General features: G+C 48.4%; 1 protein-coding gene across 2 annotated transcripts; it reads right to left on the bottom strand.

Annotated features, from left to right (window-relative positions):
• Window positions 1-244: 244 nt before the first annotated feature.
• Smg9 (SMG9 nonsense mediated mRNA decay factor) lies at window positions 245-20,484 on the bottom strand. Of its 2 annotated transcripts, none has more exons than XM_026403767.2 (14): window positions 20,208-20,484; window positions 17,440-17,595; window positions 14,570-14,644; window positions 14,214-14,478; window positions 14,023-14,120; window positions 11,800-11,912; window positions 7,885-7,996; window positions 6,010-6,105; window positions 5,513-5,598; window positions 3,441-3,547; window positions 2,625-2,732; window positions 2,337-2,465; window positions 1,922-2,066; window positions 245-766 (listed from the first exon to the last, which is right to left on the bottom strand). In XM_026403767.2, exons 2-14 carry the CDS (start codon window positions 17,587-17,589, stop codon window positions 688-690), a joined length of 1,563 nt encoding a protein of 520 aa, XP_026259552.2. In that variant the 5' UTR covers window positions 17,590-17,595; window positions 20,208-20,484; the 3' UTR covers window positions 245-687. The 2 variants fall into 2 exon arrangements, with proteins under 2 accessions (XP_026259552.2, XP_026259553.2); XM_026403768.2 differs by having other exon boundaries at window positions 14,214-14,469.
• Between the last annotated feature and the right edge of the window lie 202 nt (window positions 20,485-20,686).

Raw genomic sequence — 20,686 nt, 5'->3', positions numbered from 1 at the left:
TCCCATTCAAAACACAGGGATGGGAGACTCCATGCAACCTGGGAAAGCAGAACAGCCCTTTCTGGGGGCTTCCATCTTAGCAGACACTGATCTCTGTTCCTGAAGTCGGTGCCCCATACTGGATGGATGTGTCCTTGAGGCAAGGTCATTTAAGATCCAATGGGGAGACAAGAATAATTGCCCTGCTGCCCGGGTCCGTACGCTGGGTGGAGGGGATGGAATAAGAGGAGCACGATGACAGACTTGCATGACCATGTTTATTCGAACCACCAGATCCGCCCCAATACAGAGCACTCTAGATCCCATCTCACCTTCCAGGGAAGGTCCTGGAGCCTGGGAGAGGGGCTGGATGCTCCTGTCCCTAAAGAGGGAGTCAAGACAAGGCTTGGGGCTTCCTGGTGACCACTTTAACTCCTCCCACTGCCTGTCCCTATGGGGGACTTAGGATAGGCTGCTCATCCCATGTTGGGGTGGGATCTCTTAAAGTCACCCCTTGAGCAAACCCCCAGGAATTGAGGGTTCAGAGCCTGGTCCTGGACACCTCATGTCTCTGGGCCGGGAAGTCACGATCCCTCATCCGTCAGGTCTGCTCCACTCTCCACCCCACCAGGGGAAGGACGTGTGTGCTCCTCACTGTCCACTGAGGACCCGGGAGGCTCCCTGCATGGCGTTCTCCTCCCCTTGGCATCAGGCCAGCAGGCGGCTGTACTCTGCCAGAGCAGAAGACTTTTTCACCCCATCCCAGATCCGGGCAGCATAGTGGAACCTGTGAGAGGAGGTCAACAGTCAGGGTGGCTATGGCCGAGGCCCCTGGGCAGGTGGGAGAATGGAGGCCGTGTATGGCCCAGCACATGACTTCAGAGTCTCTCAGAGCCCACTCCCCTTGACTGAGACACAGGGAAGACGCTAACCCCAATGGAAGGCAGCCCTGGTTCTCTCATCTCACCCAGGGAACTGGAGCTAGGTGCTGGGCTCCCAGGAAAACTTCAGGTGCCGTATCTGAGTCAAATCTCCTACCCCTCTCAGTATGGCCTCTGTGGGGGAAGGTTTTTACTCCTACCTCCCTTCAATGTTGTGATGGTGGAAAACATTTTTTCAGCAGCTGCACAACCTCTACCAGCCAGGTCCTCCCCATCCCCACTGGGCCCTGGCTCAGACCAGCGGGAGGAGCAGAGTGAGGCTGAACACCCGCTGGCCCCCTATAAGCCCCAAGGGTCTTCTGCTGTGTTTGCACTCCTAGCCCCTCCTGGCCACAGCCAACTGAAAACAGACCGCGGGGAGCCAAGGAAGAGGGGCTGCACGGAGCCAAGCTATTTTTCATATTTGTTTCTCTTGGAAATGAGGCAGGCCTGGACCCATTTGCTGTGGGCTCTGGACACAGAAGTCATGTAAAGTATTGGCTAGAAAAGAAATTTAGAGGCATGTGGAAGCAGGGGGAGAGTCAGCAGGCAGGGAAGGAGGAAAGTGGAGGAAGACAGTGAGACGGTGCTACCCACTGAGAGCTGAACACAGCGCCTGTGGCTCCTGTTGGCTTCCGGTTCCCATCTCCTGTAAGACTAGTTCACTAAGGTCCTTGGATCTTCAGGTTTAACTAGGCTCATTGATCCTTCTCTTAACAATCAAGTGTGACCTTTCTATATGACACTTTTCTCTGAGGCTAAATTTCCAACCAATAAAATCTTGTGAAAAGACCTGTTACCCGCCCCCCACTTGCTAATCAGGAGGATCCAAAGTCATGAAACGGCATGCTGCCTGGCACGGATAAGGTGTTTCGAAGACGGCAGCAATCATCACTGCTCCAGAAAAGGATGCTGAGGTCTGGAGAGGAGGGCTAAATGAAGTCACACAGATCTCTGAGACCCCCCTTTAGTTTGCAGTAGGGTGGGGCACCTCTAATTGACCCTCTACAAAAAGCTCTTACCAGTTCTTCTCAGTAAGGATTGTGTGTGACAGCTGTGGCCGAGCCATGGACATCACTTGGCTCCTGAGCTTGCTCACCAAAGACTGGAAACTAGGGTGGCCACGGTACCCAGGCAGCAGGGAGAAGAGTGGGCTGGAACCAGGCCCTGGAGAGTGGGGTGGGGAGAATAAGACAGGCAGACTGCAGGAAGGTCTCCCTGCAATCAGCAGAGTTCAGCCCCAATCCAACTCTTCCTATCCCCTCACAACTCTCTTCCTATCCCCTCACAACTCTGAACAGGTTCCTAAGAAAGGGTCCAAGCACTTTAGGGACATCTTTTCTCAGGTCCATGTCACTCCCAGATCAGGACAGCCTATTTCATCTCCTACCCCAGGGAAGGCTATCTCCCCACGGCCCCGATTCCCTTGAAGAATACCTGCCCTTGGTGGGGTCTCACTTTCTGCTTCACTATCCATGAAGGGCACCAGGAACAAGTTGACCTCAGAGTCCAGGAAGTCAGGCGGGAGCCCAGGAAAGACATTGCACTGTAACATGGACAGAGTACCTAGAGGAGGAAAACACTTCAGCCTATAGGTACCACACTGTGGGTCAGGGGGGTGAGAGTAGATAATGTTAGAGCCAGAGTCAGGAGGTCGGGGGGTCTCTGCCAGGGGATCGTACCATGGGTAAGAAAGCTGATATTTAGCTAGAAGGTGGTTCTCACCCTTGTAACGCAAGTGGGAATGCGCCATGAGCTGGTCGATCATCAAGTGCATTTGCCGCAGCTTCCGAGGACAGAAGTCCTCCCGGCGAGCTTTATTCTGTAGGAAGACTGAGGGCGGGAGCAGACAGGCTGCGTGAGGAAAGCAGTGCTGGCTCTCACAGAGTCCCCTTTCTCACCCTAAAGATCTGCCCTCACCTGGAGTTCATATCACCGTCAATATTTATGTAACCTCACCTTAATGCCAAGCCCTGTGCAGGGAGATTCTAGAGTCCCAGGGACAAGTCAGAACTGGTTTGTGCCCTCAAGGAGCAGCCAGTCTAATGGAAAGATGAGGAGGAAGACGGCCATACAATTGGGAGTGTGAAAAGCAGCATAAGGGGCTTAGCAAGGCCGGGGAGGTAGGGAAGACCTTGCATGGGGTAGAGGGTCATAAATGAACGAGATCTTTGCAGAAGGTGAACCGAGGACGTTGCAGGAAAGGAGTGGCAGGTACAAAGGCTGGACGAGGAAGAATAGGCACCTGAGGGCTCCTCCAATCAACCCAACACTCCTTTCTTGAGCCCTATACCAAGAAATGCCAGGGACCCAGAAACAGGCAGATCCTTTCTGATCCTAGGCTTGGTGGCCAGGACTGTACTGAGGCAGCAGGAATCTGAGAGGAAGCAGCAGCTAATCCCTTTTGACTTCCCTCTTCACAACTCTCCTACGTGCTCTTTCCAGATCCCACATCGGCTCTCCCTGCTTCCTGAGGCTCATGGCTTTCACTCCCTCCTTCCTCCTCCTGCCCGTTCCTCTAGCCCCCAGGAAACCTCGTACCCAGGTGGGGGTAGTACTCGGTGCCTTCATCAGAGCCTGATGAGCTGCTGGACTCGTGGCTGGGGGACGGAGTGGAGGGCTTCACCATCTCTGCTGTCTGGAGGAACCTGGGGGTTTGGAGTGAAAGGCTGTTTATTTGTTATTACAGGAGCAAAAAACACTTGCACTCCTTACCCCCCAGTCTGGATGTAGGGTGCCCCTTGAAATTCTGATGAAAGCTATAGTCACATACATGCCGTATTTCTCACACAATTTTAAGGAGTTCAGAGACAACCCTCTCAGATACCAATCCATGGAACTATGTCAACTGTACAAAAATTTTATGTGTTTACCATATTTTAAAAAAATAGCCAGTTATGGTAGCATGCATGTGTAGTTCCAGTTATTTGGGAGGCTGTGGTGGCAGGATCACTTGAGCCTAGCTTGGGCAACATAGACCCTGGCTCAAAAACAAAACAAAACTACTATTTTTTAGAAGCTTTAGGTTCACAGCAAAATTGAGCAAGAAGTACAGAGTTCTCATATACCTCCTGTGCCCCCCACACACAGCCTCCCCAACCATCAAGATCCCCTGTAAGAGCAGTGCATTTGTTACTGATGATCCTACACTGACACATGGTTATTACCAAACCCATAATTTACATTAGGGTTCACTCTCTGTGTTGCGCATTCTGAATCTGGACAAATTATGATGACATGTACTCACCATTACAGCACCTTACAGAGTACTTTCACTGCCCTAAAAAAGTCTTCTGTGCTCTGCCAAATCCTCCTTCCCTCCACCCCCAGCCCCTGGCAACCACTATTTGTTTACTGTCTCCACAGTTCTGCATTTTTGTAAAGTTAAAGTCATAAAGTTGGAACCACATGGTACACAGCCTTTTCATATTGGCTTTCTCATAAGCATTTTAGTTTCCTCTGTGTCTTTTCATAGCTTAATACTCACTTCTTTTTAGCACTGAATAATATGCCATTGTCTGGATGCACCAGTTTCTTTATCCATTCACCTTTTGCAAGACACTTTGGTTGCTTCCAAGTTTTGGCAATTATGAATAAAGGTGCTATAAATATCTGTGTGCAGGTTTTTATGTGGGCATGTTTTCAGTTTGTGCTATTTTGAAATAAACTTTCCCAGCATGTGAAAGTAAATAAAATAAACCTGTTATCCAAGATAAGGGATAATGGGGTCTAATAAAATGTGTGGACTTTCTCCTCATAAACAAAAACATTACCACAATTTTAAGGGGCCCACCTACTCTGAGAAACCCACCTGCAGAAAATGGCTTAACAACAAGGCTCTTTCATGTGCCCACTCGGGAGCCAATATTCCCACCAGAACATTAAACTCCATGAGAGCAGTCTGCTTTATCTGTTTCGTTCACCTATGTATCCCGGCACCTGACATCCACAGTGTTCAATGTACTTGTCATGTGAATGAATCCCAGAGGATGGTGGCTCTTCATTCACAACTTTGTATTAAATATCTACCTTGTGCCAAGCCAAGCACTGTATGAGGTGCCTGGGACCCTGCCCTCCTGTGGCTCACACTCTTGTAGGGGAGAGAGATCATCAGGAGATCCATAACCTCCCACTGGAGTGGTAAGTGCAATGAAGGAAAACAGTGGGTGGGGGAAGTCACAGGGGATGCTGTTATATATTGTCAGGGAGGGCCTGAGGTTGACCCGAGCAGTATGAAGGAGTCTGAGAAGATCTGCAGGAAAAGTTGTTTCCAGCTGAGGAATGGCATGCAACGATCCTGAGCTGGAGGAGGAAGAATCACAAAGCCCATATGTCTTTAATGGAGGAAGTGAGGGCAAGCAGGAGTAGAGCTCAGCAAGGTGATCAGATGCATAGGAGCTTGTAAGGCAAGCATGGAAGGCCTTTGAATATTATTCTGAGCCATGTGAAGTCAGTGAGGATTTCAAGTGCATGTGCATCTTTGGGGAGGGGGTTAGGTGGGAAAGACCCACTCCAACGGGCTGCTGTGTGAAACCTGTGAGACCCTGGGCCTGTGGGTTCAGTCTCAGGGCCTTTGTCTCACACCTCACTCCACCTCCTGACCCGCTCCTCACCTGTACAGACTGAGGTCTGTAAACCAGTCCTGGACGACAATCACCACATGGCAGACCGTGAAGAGGAAGGCGGCAATCTGGAGTGACTAAGACGGGTAGGAAGGAACAACAGAATTGAGGGTCTCTGATGCCCAGACTATGGTTCCTGATCCTAGGACTAAGCTGAGGGAGCAGCAGGGCAATGGCCTCAGAGCCTTCAAGCACCTTCTGTTGCCAGGCGCTGTGCAGGCACTTCTCTTACAGGCCAATCCTGACTAGGGCAGGCAGCAGGCACGGCCCCATTTTACAAAGGAGGATGCTGCAGCTTGAAGGGAAAGGGGCAGGAGCCGAGCCAGATCTGATTCTTCATGCTGTCCTCTTCCTACAGCTCTCAGGGCCCCAGGGCTCTTATGAAGCAGACACTGAGTCAACAACCACATGCAGCTCCCATCACAGATCCTGAGAGGGTGGGAGGGGAGTGTAAAATCCTCACCCTTGGTCTGGCTAGGCTCCCTTACCTGCATCTCAACATAGGTGTGGGGAAGGTTGTACTCTGGAGGCAGTTTGCGGTCATTATTGATGAGATGGTCCAAAATGGAGGGGCTCAGGATAGGCTGGAGCACAGGAGAGAAGACAAAGTGAGGGAAGGGGCTGATCACAGCCACCAGACTTCCATACAGTCTTCAGACAAAGAAACAGGAGCAGGCAATTTCTAATTAGTACAGTGCTAGGAAGCAGGAGGAGGGTAAAGGGAAAAAATTTCAAAGCAGATACGCTTCCCCCAGCTCCTTTACAAATCATCACTGCTCGAAAGTACCTCAGGCCCAAAGAGAAGACATCTCCTGGTGCTAATAAATTTATCATTTACTTGAATGAGTCACATCCCTTAAAGACTCTTTTTGTTGTTAGTTGTTTCATATGCTTTCAAAATTGTGCTATGATAATTAATTAGGTCAAAAACAACTAGTAGTGTGAAATCCGGTGAGGATTTAAAAATTACATCAGTGCATGTAAAAGTTCAGTGGTGAGGCTCGACAACTTTTCTTAAAGGGCCATTCCACTGAAAAATGATAAGAGTTAAGTCACCTCCACAGTCACTACTACTTACTGTGGTGAGTGGAATTCTTTTGGCAAGGGCTTTCACAACTGCTCGCTTTCTAGGACTCTAAAACCCAAGCAGGACTCTGTTATATCTTACCTTCCTTTCTTCCCCTCATAGGCCTCGGACTCAGCCCACAGCCAGGTGGTTTGTCTCTAGGTCCTGGCGGCCCCTGCACAGGGGTGCTCACCTCACATTTGTAGGTTTTCCACTCTCTGTCATCAATACCTAGTGACCAGAATGCTGTTCTACCAAGTATGAGCACCAACTATGGCCCAGGCCCTGTGCCCTGAAAGCATGACAGGTGGGGATTGGCAGCACACACTGGCAAAGCACTTGCTGTGAAGGGAAGTGCACCTGGCAACAGTGGGCATCAGAGGCAGGAGGCTTCTGAGAGGAGGCCCCCCCCCGCCCGCGGGACTCCTCGGGGAGAAGGTTTAGCTGTGTATCGTGACAATATTAAGTGCATTTAGCACTCAATTCAAGCTGAGCACTACCATTAGGACTTCACTTGTATTGGTCTTTGAAACTTCACAAACACCCTAGGAGGTGGGCAATATATTTCCCCACTTGAAAAAACTGAGGAATGGAAATGTTGAACAACGTGATCAAGTCTGCAACAGTCACTGTTGGTTTCAGGTAAAGACAACAGGATGCACAGAGGCCAGAGAGGAGAGGGCCCTGGAGAAGAGCTGTTGCGTGTGAGGCTGGTGACTCCAGACAGGTTGAGGAGAGAGGACTGAAGGAGTCAAGCCACAGAATTCAATGTCAGGCTGAGGAACTGGGACTCTGCCGGACAGCTAGGGAGCAGCTGAGGAAAGCTGCCAAGCAAATGCATGACAGGTCAGTTCTAATGACGATAACAAGTCTGAGCACTAACCTCATGCCACGTCCCAGTCAAGCACTGGGCCTGGACTGCTCCACTGAATCCTCAAAACTCCTAAGATGCTAAGTACAATTCTCATCCCCATTTGCTGATAAAGACTTGAGGATTAAGGGGGTTAAAATGTCAAGTTTCCTAGCTGGTACGAGTTAAAGGGTCGGGCTCTGGGCTCACACTTGAAAGCCCTGGAAATGTGCTAGAAGAGCCTTCAGACCACAGTGGGCAGTGAATGGGAGGGGCAAAACCTGACTTGAAGAGATTAAGGGCCAAGAAAAGACATGACCTGACCAGGGGCATCCAGTACGAGCATGGCCTGGCCGGGCGCACATGGAAGCCACTCAAGGTTCTGGCTTCATAACCCCCTAGCATGGGGCTGAGCGTGGGAAGGTGAGGCAAGTGTGGTGCTGGCACCTGTGTGTCCAGGAAGACAATCCGTTCTTGGGTGATGAAGAAGTCTATGCCACTGGTCTGGTTGCCCCCTCGTTCCTTCATTTCAGCGCTCTGGGCCCGGAAAACATATGCCCTGTGATGAGGAGAACGCAGTGGTGAGTTGCTGGTTCTGGGCCTTGACGATTCAGAGTAGAACCCCATAAGCAGTGAGATGCAGTTTCCTGCTGCCCACTAAGCCTTCTATCTGGGGTTTGTATCTAAAGGGGGGGGGGGTCATGTTTTGTAACCCGTGCCTTTACTTCTGCCCATAGATTAGTAGACTGAGATATTTAAGAGCAGAGACTCTTCCAGACTGCCAGGATTAAAATCTCAGCTATCTCTCTTCCTGGCTCTGTGGCTTGATCCCTTTCTCCTCAGTTTGCCCATCTATAAACTGGGGATAACAACAGTACTCAAACTTTTAAGATTACTGTGAAGTTAATATATGCAAAGCCCTTAGAATAGTGCCTAGTATACAGCAATTACATAGTCTTTTGCTCCTAGTTACTGAGTGTTTCTGCTATATGCCAGGCACGAGGACAGCACTGAACGCTCTCCAGCCCCATGGTGAAAGACAGTTTGGAGTCTTGGTTCTCAATTCCTCCCCTAGGCAAATCTCATTTCTACCTGTGCTGGGTGCTGGGAACATGAGGGTAAAGGAGGCAGAGCTGGGTCTTGCCCTCCACTACTAAAGTCAACTCTGTGACCGAATGATTTTCTCTTTCAACCTGAAAAACCAGAATAATAGTATCTGCCTCCTGAAGGGTAATTTCTATCTCCTGAAGATGCTCCATTGTCTTGTCACAGAGCAGGCATCCGCCCACTTCACAAACACTGCACGAAAACCTCCTATCTGCCAGGTACCAGGACTGAGCAGAGAACAAGAAAGACACAGTCTCTGCTTCTGTGGAGCTTAGAAATCAAAGGAAACTGGTAACTGTGGGCAGTAGAAAGAAGAGGTGTGTAGCACTGAGGGGGACAATGCAGTTGGTGGAACCGGGAAGAGCTGCCATGAAGAGGGAAATGACACTGTGGGGGAGACAAAGAGGGAGTTAATTAGGTGGGTGTGCAGGAGAGAGAGAGAGGAGTTGGATGTAGAGGGCTATTTCAGGAAAAGAAAGGTGGCTTGTAGAAAGTACTGGTAAGAGCAGAAAGAATGGAACAGTGGGACACAGGAAGAGGGAGCAGCCACAAAGGACCTTGTAGGACATGGTCAGGAGCTGGGGCTATTGTCTTTGAGCCTAGAGAAGCCCCTGATAAGTAGAGGTATAATGGGAACAAATTTTGATTTGAAAAAAATCCCCCTCACTGCTCTGAGGTAAGGACTGTGGGTGGCAAGAACAGAGAATGACTCCTGAGGCCCAGGACTGAAGCCTCCGTTTGTCTCTCTGACCTCATGTTCTATGACTCCTGTTCTTTATTTGTGGTGCTGGGCATCAAACCCAGGGCCCTGCTCATACTGAGCAAGTGCTTACAGCTACTGACTGCCCTTCTTGCTTCCTCTGCTCCAGCTCCTTAGCCTCCACACTATTTTGCACATACTTTGGGAAGTTTCCACCTCAAAGACTTGCATTTGCCATTGCCTCTCACTGGAACACTCCACCCCAAGTCTGAGTTTTCTCCAATGTTCTCTTTACAAAGGCCTTCCTGATCACCCTGTTCAAAACAAACCTAGGCCCAACCATCTCCCCCATACCTCTTCTTTTGTTATCATCATCTAACATGGCAAGTGATAGATGTGTTTCATTTTCAATCTCCCCTGTTAAATATAAATGCCATGAAAGCAGATTTTTGTCAGTTTTACATTCTGTTGTCCCACAGGACCTGGCACAATACCTGGCACATACTAAGCATTTGATATACACTTGCTGGGGCTAGGGTTATGGCTCCTTGGTGGTAGTGCACTGGCCTGGCATGTGTGAGGCACTGGCTTCGATTATCAGCACCACATATAAATAAATAAAATAAAGGTCTATTGGGCTATTATCAGCACCACATATAAATAAATAAAATAAAGGTCTATTGGGGTTGTGGCTCAGTGGTATAGCACATGTGAGGCCCTGGGTTCCATCCTCAGCACCACATAAAAATAAATAAAATAAAGATATTATGTCCAGCTACAACTAAAAAATAAATATTTTAAAAATAAATAAATAAAGGTCTATCGACAACTTAAAAAACAAACAACAAAAAACAACTTGCTGAATTGAACCAAGGCAGAGATCAGATAGGAGGTTCTTGGTATCTTTCAAGGGAGATATTAAAGACTTAGACCAGAGAGGTGGGAATGAAGGAAAGAAAAAGCAGATGAATTATAAAGACATTCAGGAGGTACAACCTATGAGACCTGATGGTATCAAAGTTGAAGTCAGAGTTGGTACCAAAGTCTACCACTACATAGGTTGAGACGGCTCAAAAAGATAAGCTGAGCCAATGCGATTTTCTCTAGCTCAGGAATTTGGACAAAGGACCACAGGAAATTTTTGCTACCTGGGGGTAAAAATTGAAATCGAAATAAAGCTTTTCAAGAAATCTGAGCTGTTCCCAAGTGCAGCCAAGCTGAGTTGCATGAGTGAGCAGAGAACAGAGAAAAGTGGCAGAGGAACCTCGCAGCTACAGTTCCAGAGGATGTATAGTCTCACAACAGTGATTCCTAACTTTTCCTAGATCTCCATTAGCCCCCTCTGAGACCTGATGAAAAGTATGGACTCTCTCCCTAAAATAGCCTGAGTGAAGATGGGTATAAAATTCTGCATATACTGTTAGGAGGTTCATGGACTCCCTAATTCCTACCTGTGGCATCCCGTGGGTAACATCACCTGGTTTATAAAATAAACACCTATTTTTTTAAGATAATTTGAATGAATCTATCCCTTACTTCCTGAATCAGCTGTTATCCCTTCTCAGTCTCTATACTGAGTCTTCCTTAATTAGATATCTCCGGTCCCTAATTTCTGCCTTTCTTCCTTTTTCCTTTTCTGCCCCATTTTAAGCCTTTTTTCCCCAAGGTCCCCCCTCTCCAAAATCTGCTTCTCAAACTTTATCCTTTATCTTCATAATCACACTTCAACCTTACTTAAGAATATTGTTCAAGCCAGGGGACTCTCAGTTCTGGTCCTCCTCAATATAGAGAAGTTGGGAGATCCAGTAGGACTAAGGCTGGTATAGAACCCACTCCCTGTGTCCAGATTTCTTTCTCCCACTCTATTTCTCAGATCACATCAGCCACCATCCTGGAGCACTTAGGCACTGTGTCAAGTTCTTGTTAACTTTTGCCTTCTTGCTGAGTGCCAGTGACTCAAGGGACTTAGGCAGGACAATCACAGCTCAAGGCCAGCCTCAGCAACTTAGTAAGGCCCTCAGAGTCTGAATTAGACCCTATCTCAAAATAAAAATTAAAGGGCTGGGAATATAGCTCAGTGATAAAATGTCCCTGGGTCCCGTTCCCAGTACACAAAAACAATAACAACAACAAACCACCATTATCACCACAGTAATGAGAAATCTATGCCTTCTTGAGTGTGATCTGACAGGTTTGGGGTTCCTCTTCCCCAAATCCACTTGAATGTGGGATTTGGGAGGTAAAGAGACCTGCCCAAGGTCAATTGGCTGATAAGCAATCAGGGCTGAGCCTGAACCTATCCCAAATCCAACTTAACATCCAACTTCCTGCCTGGGCTCTATCAAAAGCAGGAAAAGAGGGAAGAAGAAACAAAACTGGCTGTGCAGACTTTGTCCAGCCCATAATTATCCTCTTCTAATCTAGAACTGAGACCTAGAGAAGAGAAGCAACTGCTTTGGTAACATCACTTATAATACTCAGACCCACTCTGTCCCTGCCCCAAGTGAATGCCCACCTCCCTCCTGGCCTCCTGCATCCCTAACTGATCCCCTCACCTCTGGTCTTCCTCTGGAGTGTTGGCTGACAACAATGACATGACCATGGACTTGCCTGTCCCCTGGAGGCCCAGGACACCAACCACCAACACGTCGGTTTGATCCAATAGGTACTGTGGGAAAATATAGGAATATGACTTTCACAAATATGTTAGATGTTGGTGCTGAAGCAAGATTGGAGACCCCAGAAACCTTTGGGGCTTGCCCACCTGCTTTATCAGATAGGAAGAAAAACGTCTCTGGTCCCAATCTCCTCATTTGGGCAAAAGGCCTCTGTTCTGTGTCATGGTGGGGTTATGTGGAATGTTGTGGATACAAAAAACAATATCTGTAACAGTTCTGTGGAAAAGAGCCTGGCATGGTCAAAAAACTAAAAGGAAGTCAAAGTGGCTGAAACACAGTGGGAGAAAAAAGGGATGTTTGATCTTGCGGAAGAGAAGGTTAGAGGCAGAGAAACTAAAGAGCAGGTTTGGAAAGACAGGAATGGGTAACTGAGGGCTCTTGAAACAGACTTCTGAGAGGCTTCCTGCTTCAGGCAGGTGTAGAAAACATAAGGAAGCATGACAAAGGCAGTGGCGTGCAGAAGCAGAGATCAGAACATTCGGGCTCTCTAAAGAGACCTTTGCCTCTGTCCACCAGTTTTGCTGCCTTTTACCACAAGGGGGCGGAAGAGATACTCAAGGAAAATCTTGCTTCCCTGAAGTTTGGTTCCTTAGAATCATGGGAAGAGCTATGAAAAAAAAAGGGGGGGGGGAGCTGGGTGCAGTGAAACAGGCTTATAATCCCAGCAATTTGGGAAGATTAAGCAGGAGGATCACAAGTTCAAGGCCAACCCAGGCAATTGGGTGAATCCCTTTCTCAGTGGGGGTAGGGGTAGGGGGTGTTTGGCTCCGTGGTAGCATGCCCCTGGGTTAATCCTCAGTACCAAAAAACAAACAAATGAACTGGGCTTAACCAGTAGTTAATGAGCTTTAATACCTTAAAGCATAATATCTGTTCAATGGTGGGCACTGATCACATGTGGATACTTAATTAAAGGAAATTAAAAATTCTGTTCCTAGCCAGGCATGGTAGCTCATGCCTATAATCCCAGGGATTATAGACTAGGGAGGCTGAAGCAGGAGGATCACAAGTTGGAAGCCAGTCTCACAACTGAGAATCTGTTTCAAAATGAAAAAAGGGCTGGTGATGTGGCTCACTGATATCTCTGGGTTCAATTCCTAGTATGAAAAAAAAAAAATCTGATTCTTAGTTGTACTAGTCACCTTTCAAGTGTTCCAACAGCCCAATACAGAGGTAGTGGCTACGTTACATACATCATTTCCATCACTGCAGCAATTTCTACTTGATGGTGCTGAAGGATAGGGCCTGGACACTTTTTTTGAGGGTTGGGGGAGTACCAAGAATTAAACTCAGGGACACTCACCTACTGAGCCACATCCCCAGCCCTATTTTATATTTTATTTAGAGACAGGGTCTCACTGAGTTGCTTAGCGCCTTGCTTTTGCTGAGGCTGGCTTTGAACTCACAATGTTCCTGCCTCAGCCTCCAGAGCTGCTGGGATTACAGGTGTGTGCCACTGTGCCAGGTTTTTTTTTTTTTTTTTTTACATCTCCAGTTGATGTCAATGTGAGAGTGGACATAAAGGCAGCAGGAGCTGGTACTATAGGTACTACATGAGCCAGGCATATTTTCCTAATAAGTCCAGGTTGCTATTAGTTGGGGGACACCATAGGGATAATCTGAGCAGGAGTGTGATGTGACAGGTTTGGGGGAGAAAAACCAACAGAGAAGAGGAGGTAGGTATTTTTGTCGAGGAATGTGAGGTGTGAACCAGAACAGGGGTAGCTGGAATGGGAGACCTCTAAGGGATGAGACTGAGAACTACACTGAGACAGTGAAGAGTTTCAACCAATTAGGAGTGCTGCAGCATGATCCAGGAGACACCTCTGCTGTGAGGTGGCACAAGAGATCCCAGGGTATCTGGGAGTACCTCTTTACCAAGTAGTACCAAAGTATTTCAGTAGTTTAACAACTAGCACAGCTGAGCTGGTAGACACCCAGGGCTGGTTAGGCAAGAACTTTCTGATTCTGACCCTATTCACTGCTGTAGCTGCCCGAAAGTTGTCTAGTCTGGTGTTGCCTACTGAGAGCCAGAGGTAGGGGTGAAGGAACAGAAGGTGTGGGACCCAGGGAAGCTCAGGTAGGCAGGGATCCCAGTACCTCAATGGCACTGTCACACCAATTCATCTGGTCATCCACCAACTTGATGCTGTGTTTCATACGCTCCGGGGGCAGTAGTTTGGCCTGGCCCACAACAGCTGGAGAGAGGAAAAGCAGAAATCAGAGGATGCGGTGAAGGTCTACGTATGATGGGGGCCAGCTCCCAACCTGCCTGCCTGGCCCCAACTCACGGTCCATGGCTGTTGGTGCGGCAGTGCCCATGCCCCGGTTCTGGATCTGATACACAGGCTGCGTAGGTCTCTGACCCTCCTTCTCTCCCTTGGGTGGTGCAGGGGCTGCAGGAGGTGGTGGGGCAGTGCCATCAGGGGTAGAGGCACCTGTCACAGCCACAGGCCCCTTCCCCTCCTCCCGTGGCTTCATGAGGACAATGGGCTTCTCCAGAGGGGCTGGAGCAGGTGGCGCAGCAGGGGCAGTTGGAGGTGGTGGCTGCTTTGACTGTGGGAGTAAGAAGGTTTCAGCCAACGGGGGGGATCTCTTCCCTAATGGCTCCCCTTCTCCCCCCTTCCAAAGGTGCTTCCCAGCTCACCCGCTCTGCTGGAGGTTTCGAGAGGATGATGGGGGTTTTTTGCATGACGGAAGTGCTCGTTTCTTCACTGCCATCCTGTGGTCAAGGAAAGGCAATTACTCAGGAATGGCTCCCCTGGATCTCCTAGACACTCCAGATGGCCTTTAGGGGCCAGGTATCACTTAAAAAACCTCCGCATATTACCTTCTTCAATCCTACCAACACATCTGGGGGACAGATACTGTTATTCCCACTTAACAGAGGCACAGAGAGCTTAATTGGCTTGCTCAAAGTCACATAGTCAATAAGCACTGGAGCAGGATTTGAACGAGGCAGCCTGGCTCCAGAATCATGTCCTCATCCATTCTTGCCGCCCCCAACCTGTGCAGGCAGCTGAACTTAAGGTCGCTCAGTGAATTTGCAGGGACATCAAATAAAACACAGACACAAATTACCTTTACACAAGCTTCAGGACACTTCTCTGCTCTCGGCTTCAGGCTCCCCAAAAGGGAGAACAAGAGAAAGTCACGAGAGGCTGGCCAGAGAGTGAGAGCACGTTTGGAAGTGAGCTTTTATTGGGGGGACCCTTGTTCTTTAGAAATTTCTATCCAAAAAAGGCCAGGGTATCTGGGAGTACCCTCAACCCCAGGGGTGACACCTACATCTGAAGACCTTCAACTCTATCCGAACGGGGCAACGCCCAAGTCACCATGAAATGTAATGACTGGTCAGAGCCTCCTGCTTCAGGACTGGAAGGCGTGGGTCATTCAGATGGCTCCGCACACTTTCTGATCAGCTGTCTCTATTAAACAAGTCCAGGGGAAAGAAGCCACGGCTCTGAGGCCAGACAGATTGGCTCAAACCTGGTCTAACCTATTTTTGGCTATGAACTTGAATAAGAAACTACCCCTCACATGTGCCTCAGTTTCCCCCTCCAGTGGGTGGGTTTAGGTGTTTCTTCCTCACAAGACTATTATGAAGACAAAAATGAAAGAACTTGCAAACTGCCAGCATGGCCCCTGACACAGGCAAGTGCTTCCAATGCGAGAGCCGCTGGCAGTACTTGCTGTCTGGATCACTTCTTCCTCAGACCTGCACCAGAGGGCTCTGGACTGATTGCCACATGTTGCCCTCTTCCTGACTCCCCTGACTCCCCCTCCACTCTTACAAGAGGGGAAAGTCCTATTCCTTCTTTGGTTAATTGAGTAACTTGGGAAAATCTTGACCACTCACTGATCTGCTTCTTCACCCAGTCACTGAAGATACCTAAACCCTGCTCACTTCCTTGGCTCAAAGAAGAACGAACAAAAGGGTGACATGAAAGTGTGTTGGAAAGAAGAAACATTTCAAGGGAAGACCTGAAGGGCAGCAGGTTTCCAGGAGGGGAAGGAAAAGTGGATGACACCTGGGATGGAGAGACATGGATAGATATGTATGGAAGGCAGGATGTACAGCACTGGAACCTGACCAGCAGAGGAAGCAGGAGGGAGGGAGCATCCTAGGATGAGGCCCAATGGACCGTCATTGACATAGGGAGGAGAAATTCAAGGAGAGATGGCAGGAAGATGCTGAGGTCAGTAGGGGATGTGTAAGATGTGAGGAACCCATGGTGAGTCAGGAAGCTGCCAGGACTTGGGAGGGAAGTCAGAGACAATGATAAGACCGGGGAGCTGCTTGTTTAGGGATGAAAGCTGATGATGTAGGAAGACAGTGACATTCTCCAAAAGGATTTGTGTAGAATAGTCTATGCTGTGACTCAAGAATAGGAAAAAGAAAGCCCAGCTCATCTTGAAAAAAATTATTCTTAATACTTTTAGTTTTATGGCTCAGAAACTGGTCCCAAATTTTTCTTTCTTCCACCAAGTATCTCAAACGTAGGCAGGGCCTTAGAGAATGCACCCAGAGCTGGGCTTGGTGGCACACAACTGTAATCCCAGTGGCTGGGGAGGCTGCAGCAGGAGAGCCAGCTCAGCAACTTAGCAAGGCCCTAAGCAATTTAACAAGACCCTGTGGCTCAGTGGTTAAGTGCCCCTGGGTTCAATCTCTGATGCCAAAAAAAAAAAAAAAAAAAAAAAGACGGAGAAAGAAAGCACCAGAGGACCAGTTCTGGGTTCCACAGCAGAGCAAAAGCAAGGCTGAGGCACAACTGAGGCCTCCTGATTCCCAGTCAGAATGATGTTATGCTTGAGATTAATCTGGACCTGCATCTGAGGCCTGACCCCAAAACTTATTGACTGTGATTTTGGGCAAGTCCCTTTGCCTTTTAAGTTCATTTTCCTCATAGAGAAAATGAGAACTGTCAAAGGTTCTACTTCATGGGGTAGGTAGGTGTAAGGGTTTAGGAAGACCCACAGGATAAAGCACTTAGCACAGAACCAGCACACTGTAAGCTGCTCGATAAATAGACACAGTTGCTATTGTTATTGTTACCAACTCTTTATAAAATATGAGATTTTGGCAGCTCAAACCCTCCAATGACAATTTTACTCAGAGTGAAATCCGTAATTCTTTCCAAGGCTTACCACCTCTCTGTCCTCATCTATCAATCTCCCTCCTTCCTCATCTACAGTAGCCATATTGGCCTCCTGACTAATCCTTGAACATACTAGATCAGGCCACCTCAGGGCTTTTGTACTTGCTGTTCTGTCTACTCAGATTTGGGTATGGTTTGTTCCCTCATTTCCTTTAGGTCTCTGCTTCAGAAGTCAACTCTTCAGAGGGGCTATCATCTAAAACATCCCCCTTTTTTATTCTCCACCTTCTTACTCCATGAGAAGTCAGCTCAGATACATCCTCAGCACCTAGATTGAAGCCTGACACATGGCAGATGCTCAATGAACATTTGTGGAACAAATGGACCATGAATGCTGCTCTTGGGTCAAGACACTCACCCGTCTCTCTCTCTCCCAGGGTGCAATGTAGTCCCTCTCACGACCACCAGGCCCAGAGAGATTCTGGGGACCACCAGAGCCAGGCTCCTTCCACCGTCGGCGCCGCTCTATCCCATAGAGTCCAGGCTGACTGTGGCCAGACTCAGACATGCTCACCTACAGAGGGAATGAGGGGATTTCAGGACAAAGAGAGTTTCTTCCCACTCCACTTGGCTTCCCCAGGAATTTCTTTCAAAAGAGAGCTCTATAACTGTGGCACAACTGCCAGCTGGCTCCCAATACCCATTCTTTACTTCTTCCAAATTCTCAGTTCTGAGCTAGGTAGATGGCTTATTGAGACTCATTTCTCAGCTTTTGTTTGTAGCTGGGTGTGGCCACATGACTAAAGTACGTTCTGGACAATGGTATGATACCAAAGTACGGTTTGGCAATGTTAGGAAACTTTCCTTTATAGAAGCTGGCATTTGCCTTTTGCTTCTTTATCCTCCTGGCTGAAAGGAATGTGGGTGTAAAGTCTGGAGCTCAGACAGCCATCTTGGGCTGGGAAGCAAGTTAATAGAAGGCATGGTAAAACATGACCAAGGTTTGGCAATCCCATATTAATCTTAAATGCCTCTGCAAGCAGTGAGAAACATTTCTTTCACTTCTAAGTCAAAACCATTTTCAACTACTGAAATGCTCTAACACAAATACAATTTATAGGGACAGATTCACATAAAAATTATTCTCCATCTCAAAATACAGCAAGTCATTTTCTTACAAATGAGTAACATGACCCTCATTTGACAGCTCTTCTTTTGATTACCTGTTACTAGTATATGAGTGGCTGGGGTTCTAGCATCATGGGCCTATGTTGACCTGATAACCCACTGCATTTCAGTGTCAGTTCACCTTTCATTCCTGATGGTCTGCCATCCCTCACACTCTGAATTTCACTTAATGGTCCCATCAGTGTTTAATTAGTTATATATCGCTATGTACTTGACCCAGTCTCCACCATTCAATTATCTGTTCATAGGTCCTTAGGAACAGTTCCCCCAGGTGTTTGTACATCATTCCAGTGAGGTATTTTGAGTAGTAAACTATTTACATGATCATATAGGGTTCTAACTCAGAAGTCAGGTTAGCAAACTGATCTGTGGGTCAAATCTGATCTGTCTCGTTTTTGCAAACACAATATTTTATTAGAACATAGCCACATCTATCAATTTACAAACTATCTATGGCTGCCTTATTGATACAATGGCAGAGTTGAGTAGATGACACTGGTTTATAGAGCTTAAAATAACTGCTCTTTGGTTCTTTATAGAAAGTTTGCTGACCCTGCTAAGTGCCTGTTAAATCACTCTGTGAATCCTCCCTACCCCCATATTTCAGTACTTAATGACACAAACAGGCCCTAAGAGAGACTTTCCAGACTGAAGTATCTATTTACAGGACACAGGAGCAATTTTGCTAGCCAGACTGCAACTCGTCTAGCCCCTCTCACTGCTTGCTATGTGACCTCTCCCTCAGCCACAAATTGGATTGAAGGCTGTCTTCCTAGACAGGAGGACAAGGGCCTGTTTACGGATGCTTATGGAAAATGATTCACTCAGCACTGAAATGACTGTTTACAGTCTCTGATGGAGCTCTCCCCTGAACTTGGTCACTCTTTTGTCCCCTGCAATTAAGTGTCTGTTTACATATTATTCTGAAAACCTCAGTGCCTAAGTGTCTGTTTTACATGCCTCAATGGTACTAAAGGATCTGTTTATGTACCTATGAGGGTCTCCTTCCCAGGCAAATAAGTGTCCTTTTGCACACTACTTTATGTCCTTTTGCATACTACTTTAGTATTTGAGTTTATCTAACTGCCATTGTGGGGAGCACAAGGCTCCTGTTATAGCTAAGTATTGGGAATTAAAAACATGTGTTGGGTTTATATCAATAGCTGCAGACCTTGGCAAGATCCTTGACATGCTCTGCTTCTTTTTCCCCTAAGTTCCCTGAACTTATCCCACCTAGATGCAATCTGAGGATACCAATGTTGTGTCCAAGCTGCTTTGGGGACTACCCCCACCACTTAAGTGCCTATTTACAGGGCTCCTATAGTGACCTCTCAGAAATTTTTAAGAGTCTAATTTTACACATTCTTTGGGGGGGTGGGGTTCAGCATTTCCTCACAGGCTCCCTTTGGGGGAATCCTGGAGAATTGTACACTTGCAAGTTATTCGGGGAGACTCCCAGTTCCTAACTTGTGAACTTCGGCCCATCCTCTTGAGGCACCCAGCGCGCCAGAACTTAATAGCCTATTCACACATTTTTTTGGTAAAGGACTCCCTACAGGCTCCTACGTGGGGACAGTCCTCCCGTAATTAGGCATCGGTTTAAAAGGCCTCCCCTGGGGAACCCCACCACTCCAGTCCCCATTTGCACGGCGCTTGCAAGGTCCCCCTAGGATTCAGGAATCGGTCTGGGCTTTCCGAGAGGGTAGTTCGGAAATTCAGTTTCTCTTTACATGTTATCGGAGGGACCTGCTGAGTCCTTTTGGGGTAGGTTACAGTAGGGTCTCCCAGAATCTAAATTTCTATTTACACATTATTCGTGTCTCCCGCCCTGACTCTCGCCAATCCGGCCTTTGGCCGCCGCTCTCCGCTCGCTACTCAGTTCCGCACACCCGCCGACGTCCCAGCGACCCGTTAACGGTCGAGGGAGGGGCGGGGCTTGCGGCGCGTCCCCGCTCCCCGCCGGTGCGCGCGCCTCGCGCAGGCTCGCAGGCTCCTTACCTAGGGCGGCTGCTGATTGGCTCCTGGGGCGCGGCGCGCGCTCTCCCGCGACGGGAATCGGGTGGGGGCGGGGAGGTTCCAAAACAAGCCACCCGCCCGTAAAAGGTGCCTGGGGGTCGGGAGTGTGACAGACAGACACCGGTCCCTCCGGTACCGGCCTCGGCGTTCCCGAAGGGGCACCTAAGGAAGGCCGTCCCGAAGCAGGAAGAAAGAAGGAATATCGTGCGGCCAAGCTGAAATCGGCTCGTTGCGCATGCGCTGCAAGCTGAGCATGCGTTGATGAGAAGGTTGGCTTCAGGACGCATGCGGATGACAGAGGAGGCGGGAGCGCGCCATGCGCGTGCGCGCCATTTCGGCGCACGGTTTCCAGTGGGTTAAACAGAAAAGGGGGGGGCACGCGGCTCCGGAGATTTGGGGTTCGAGGCCCGCCTCTTACGTTTTGTTAACGTTGTGGAGTGAAGCGGCAGGGAGAAATTTTA

Source organism: Urocitellus parryii, chromosome 15 (genome assembly GCF_045843805.1).
Source record: "Urocitellus parryii isolate mUroPar1 chromosome 15, mUroPar1.hap1, whole genome shotgun sequence".
Taxonomy (NCBI): Eukaryota; Metazoa; Chordata; class Mammalia; order Rodentia; family Sciuridae; genus Urocitellus; species Urocitellus parryii.
The sequence above is the reverse complement of the archived record's forward strand: the minus strand, read 5'-3'. Positions and strand labels throughout refer to the sequence as shown.

Coding starts and splice junctions, on each gene's coding strand:
- Smg9 (XM_026403767.2), bottom strand. CDS start 17,589: ATGTCTGAGTCTGGCCACAGTCAGCCTGGACTCTATGGGATAGAGCGG. Junction 14,479..14,569: donor CGAAACCTCCAGCAGAGCGG/GTGAGCTGGGAA, acceptor TTACTCCCACAG/TCAAAGCAGCCACCACCTCC. Junction 7,997..11,799: donor ACTCCAGAGGAAGACCAGAG/GTGAGGGGATCA, acceptor TCCTCATCACAG/GGCATATGTTTTCCGGGCCC.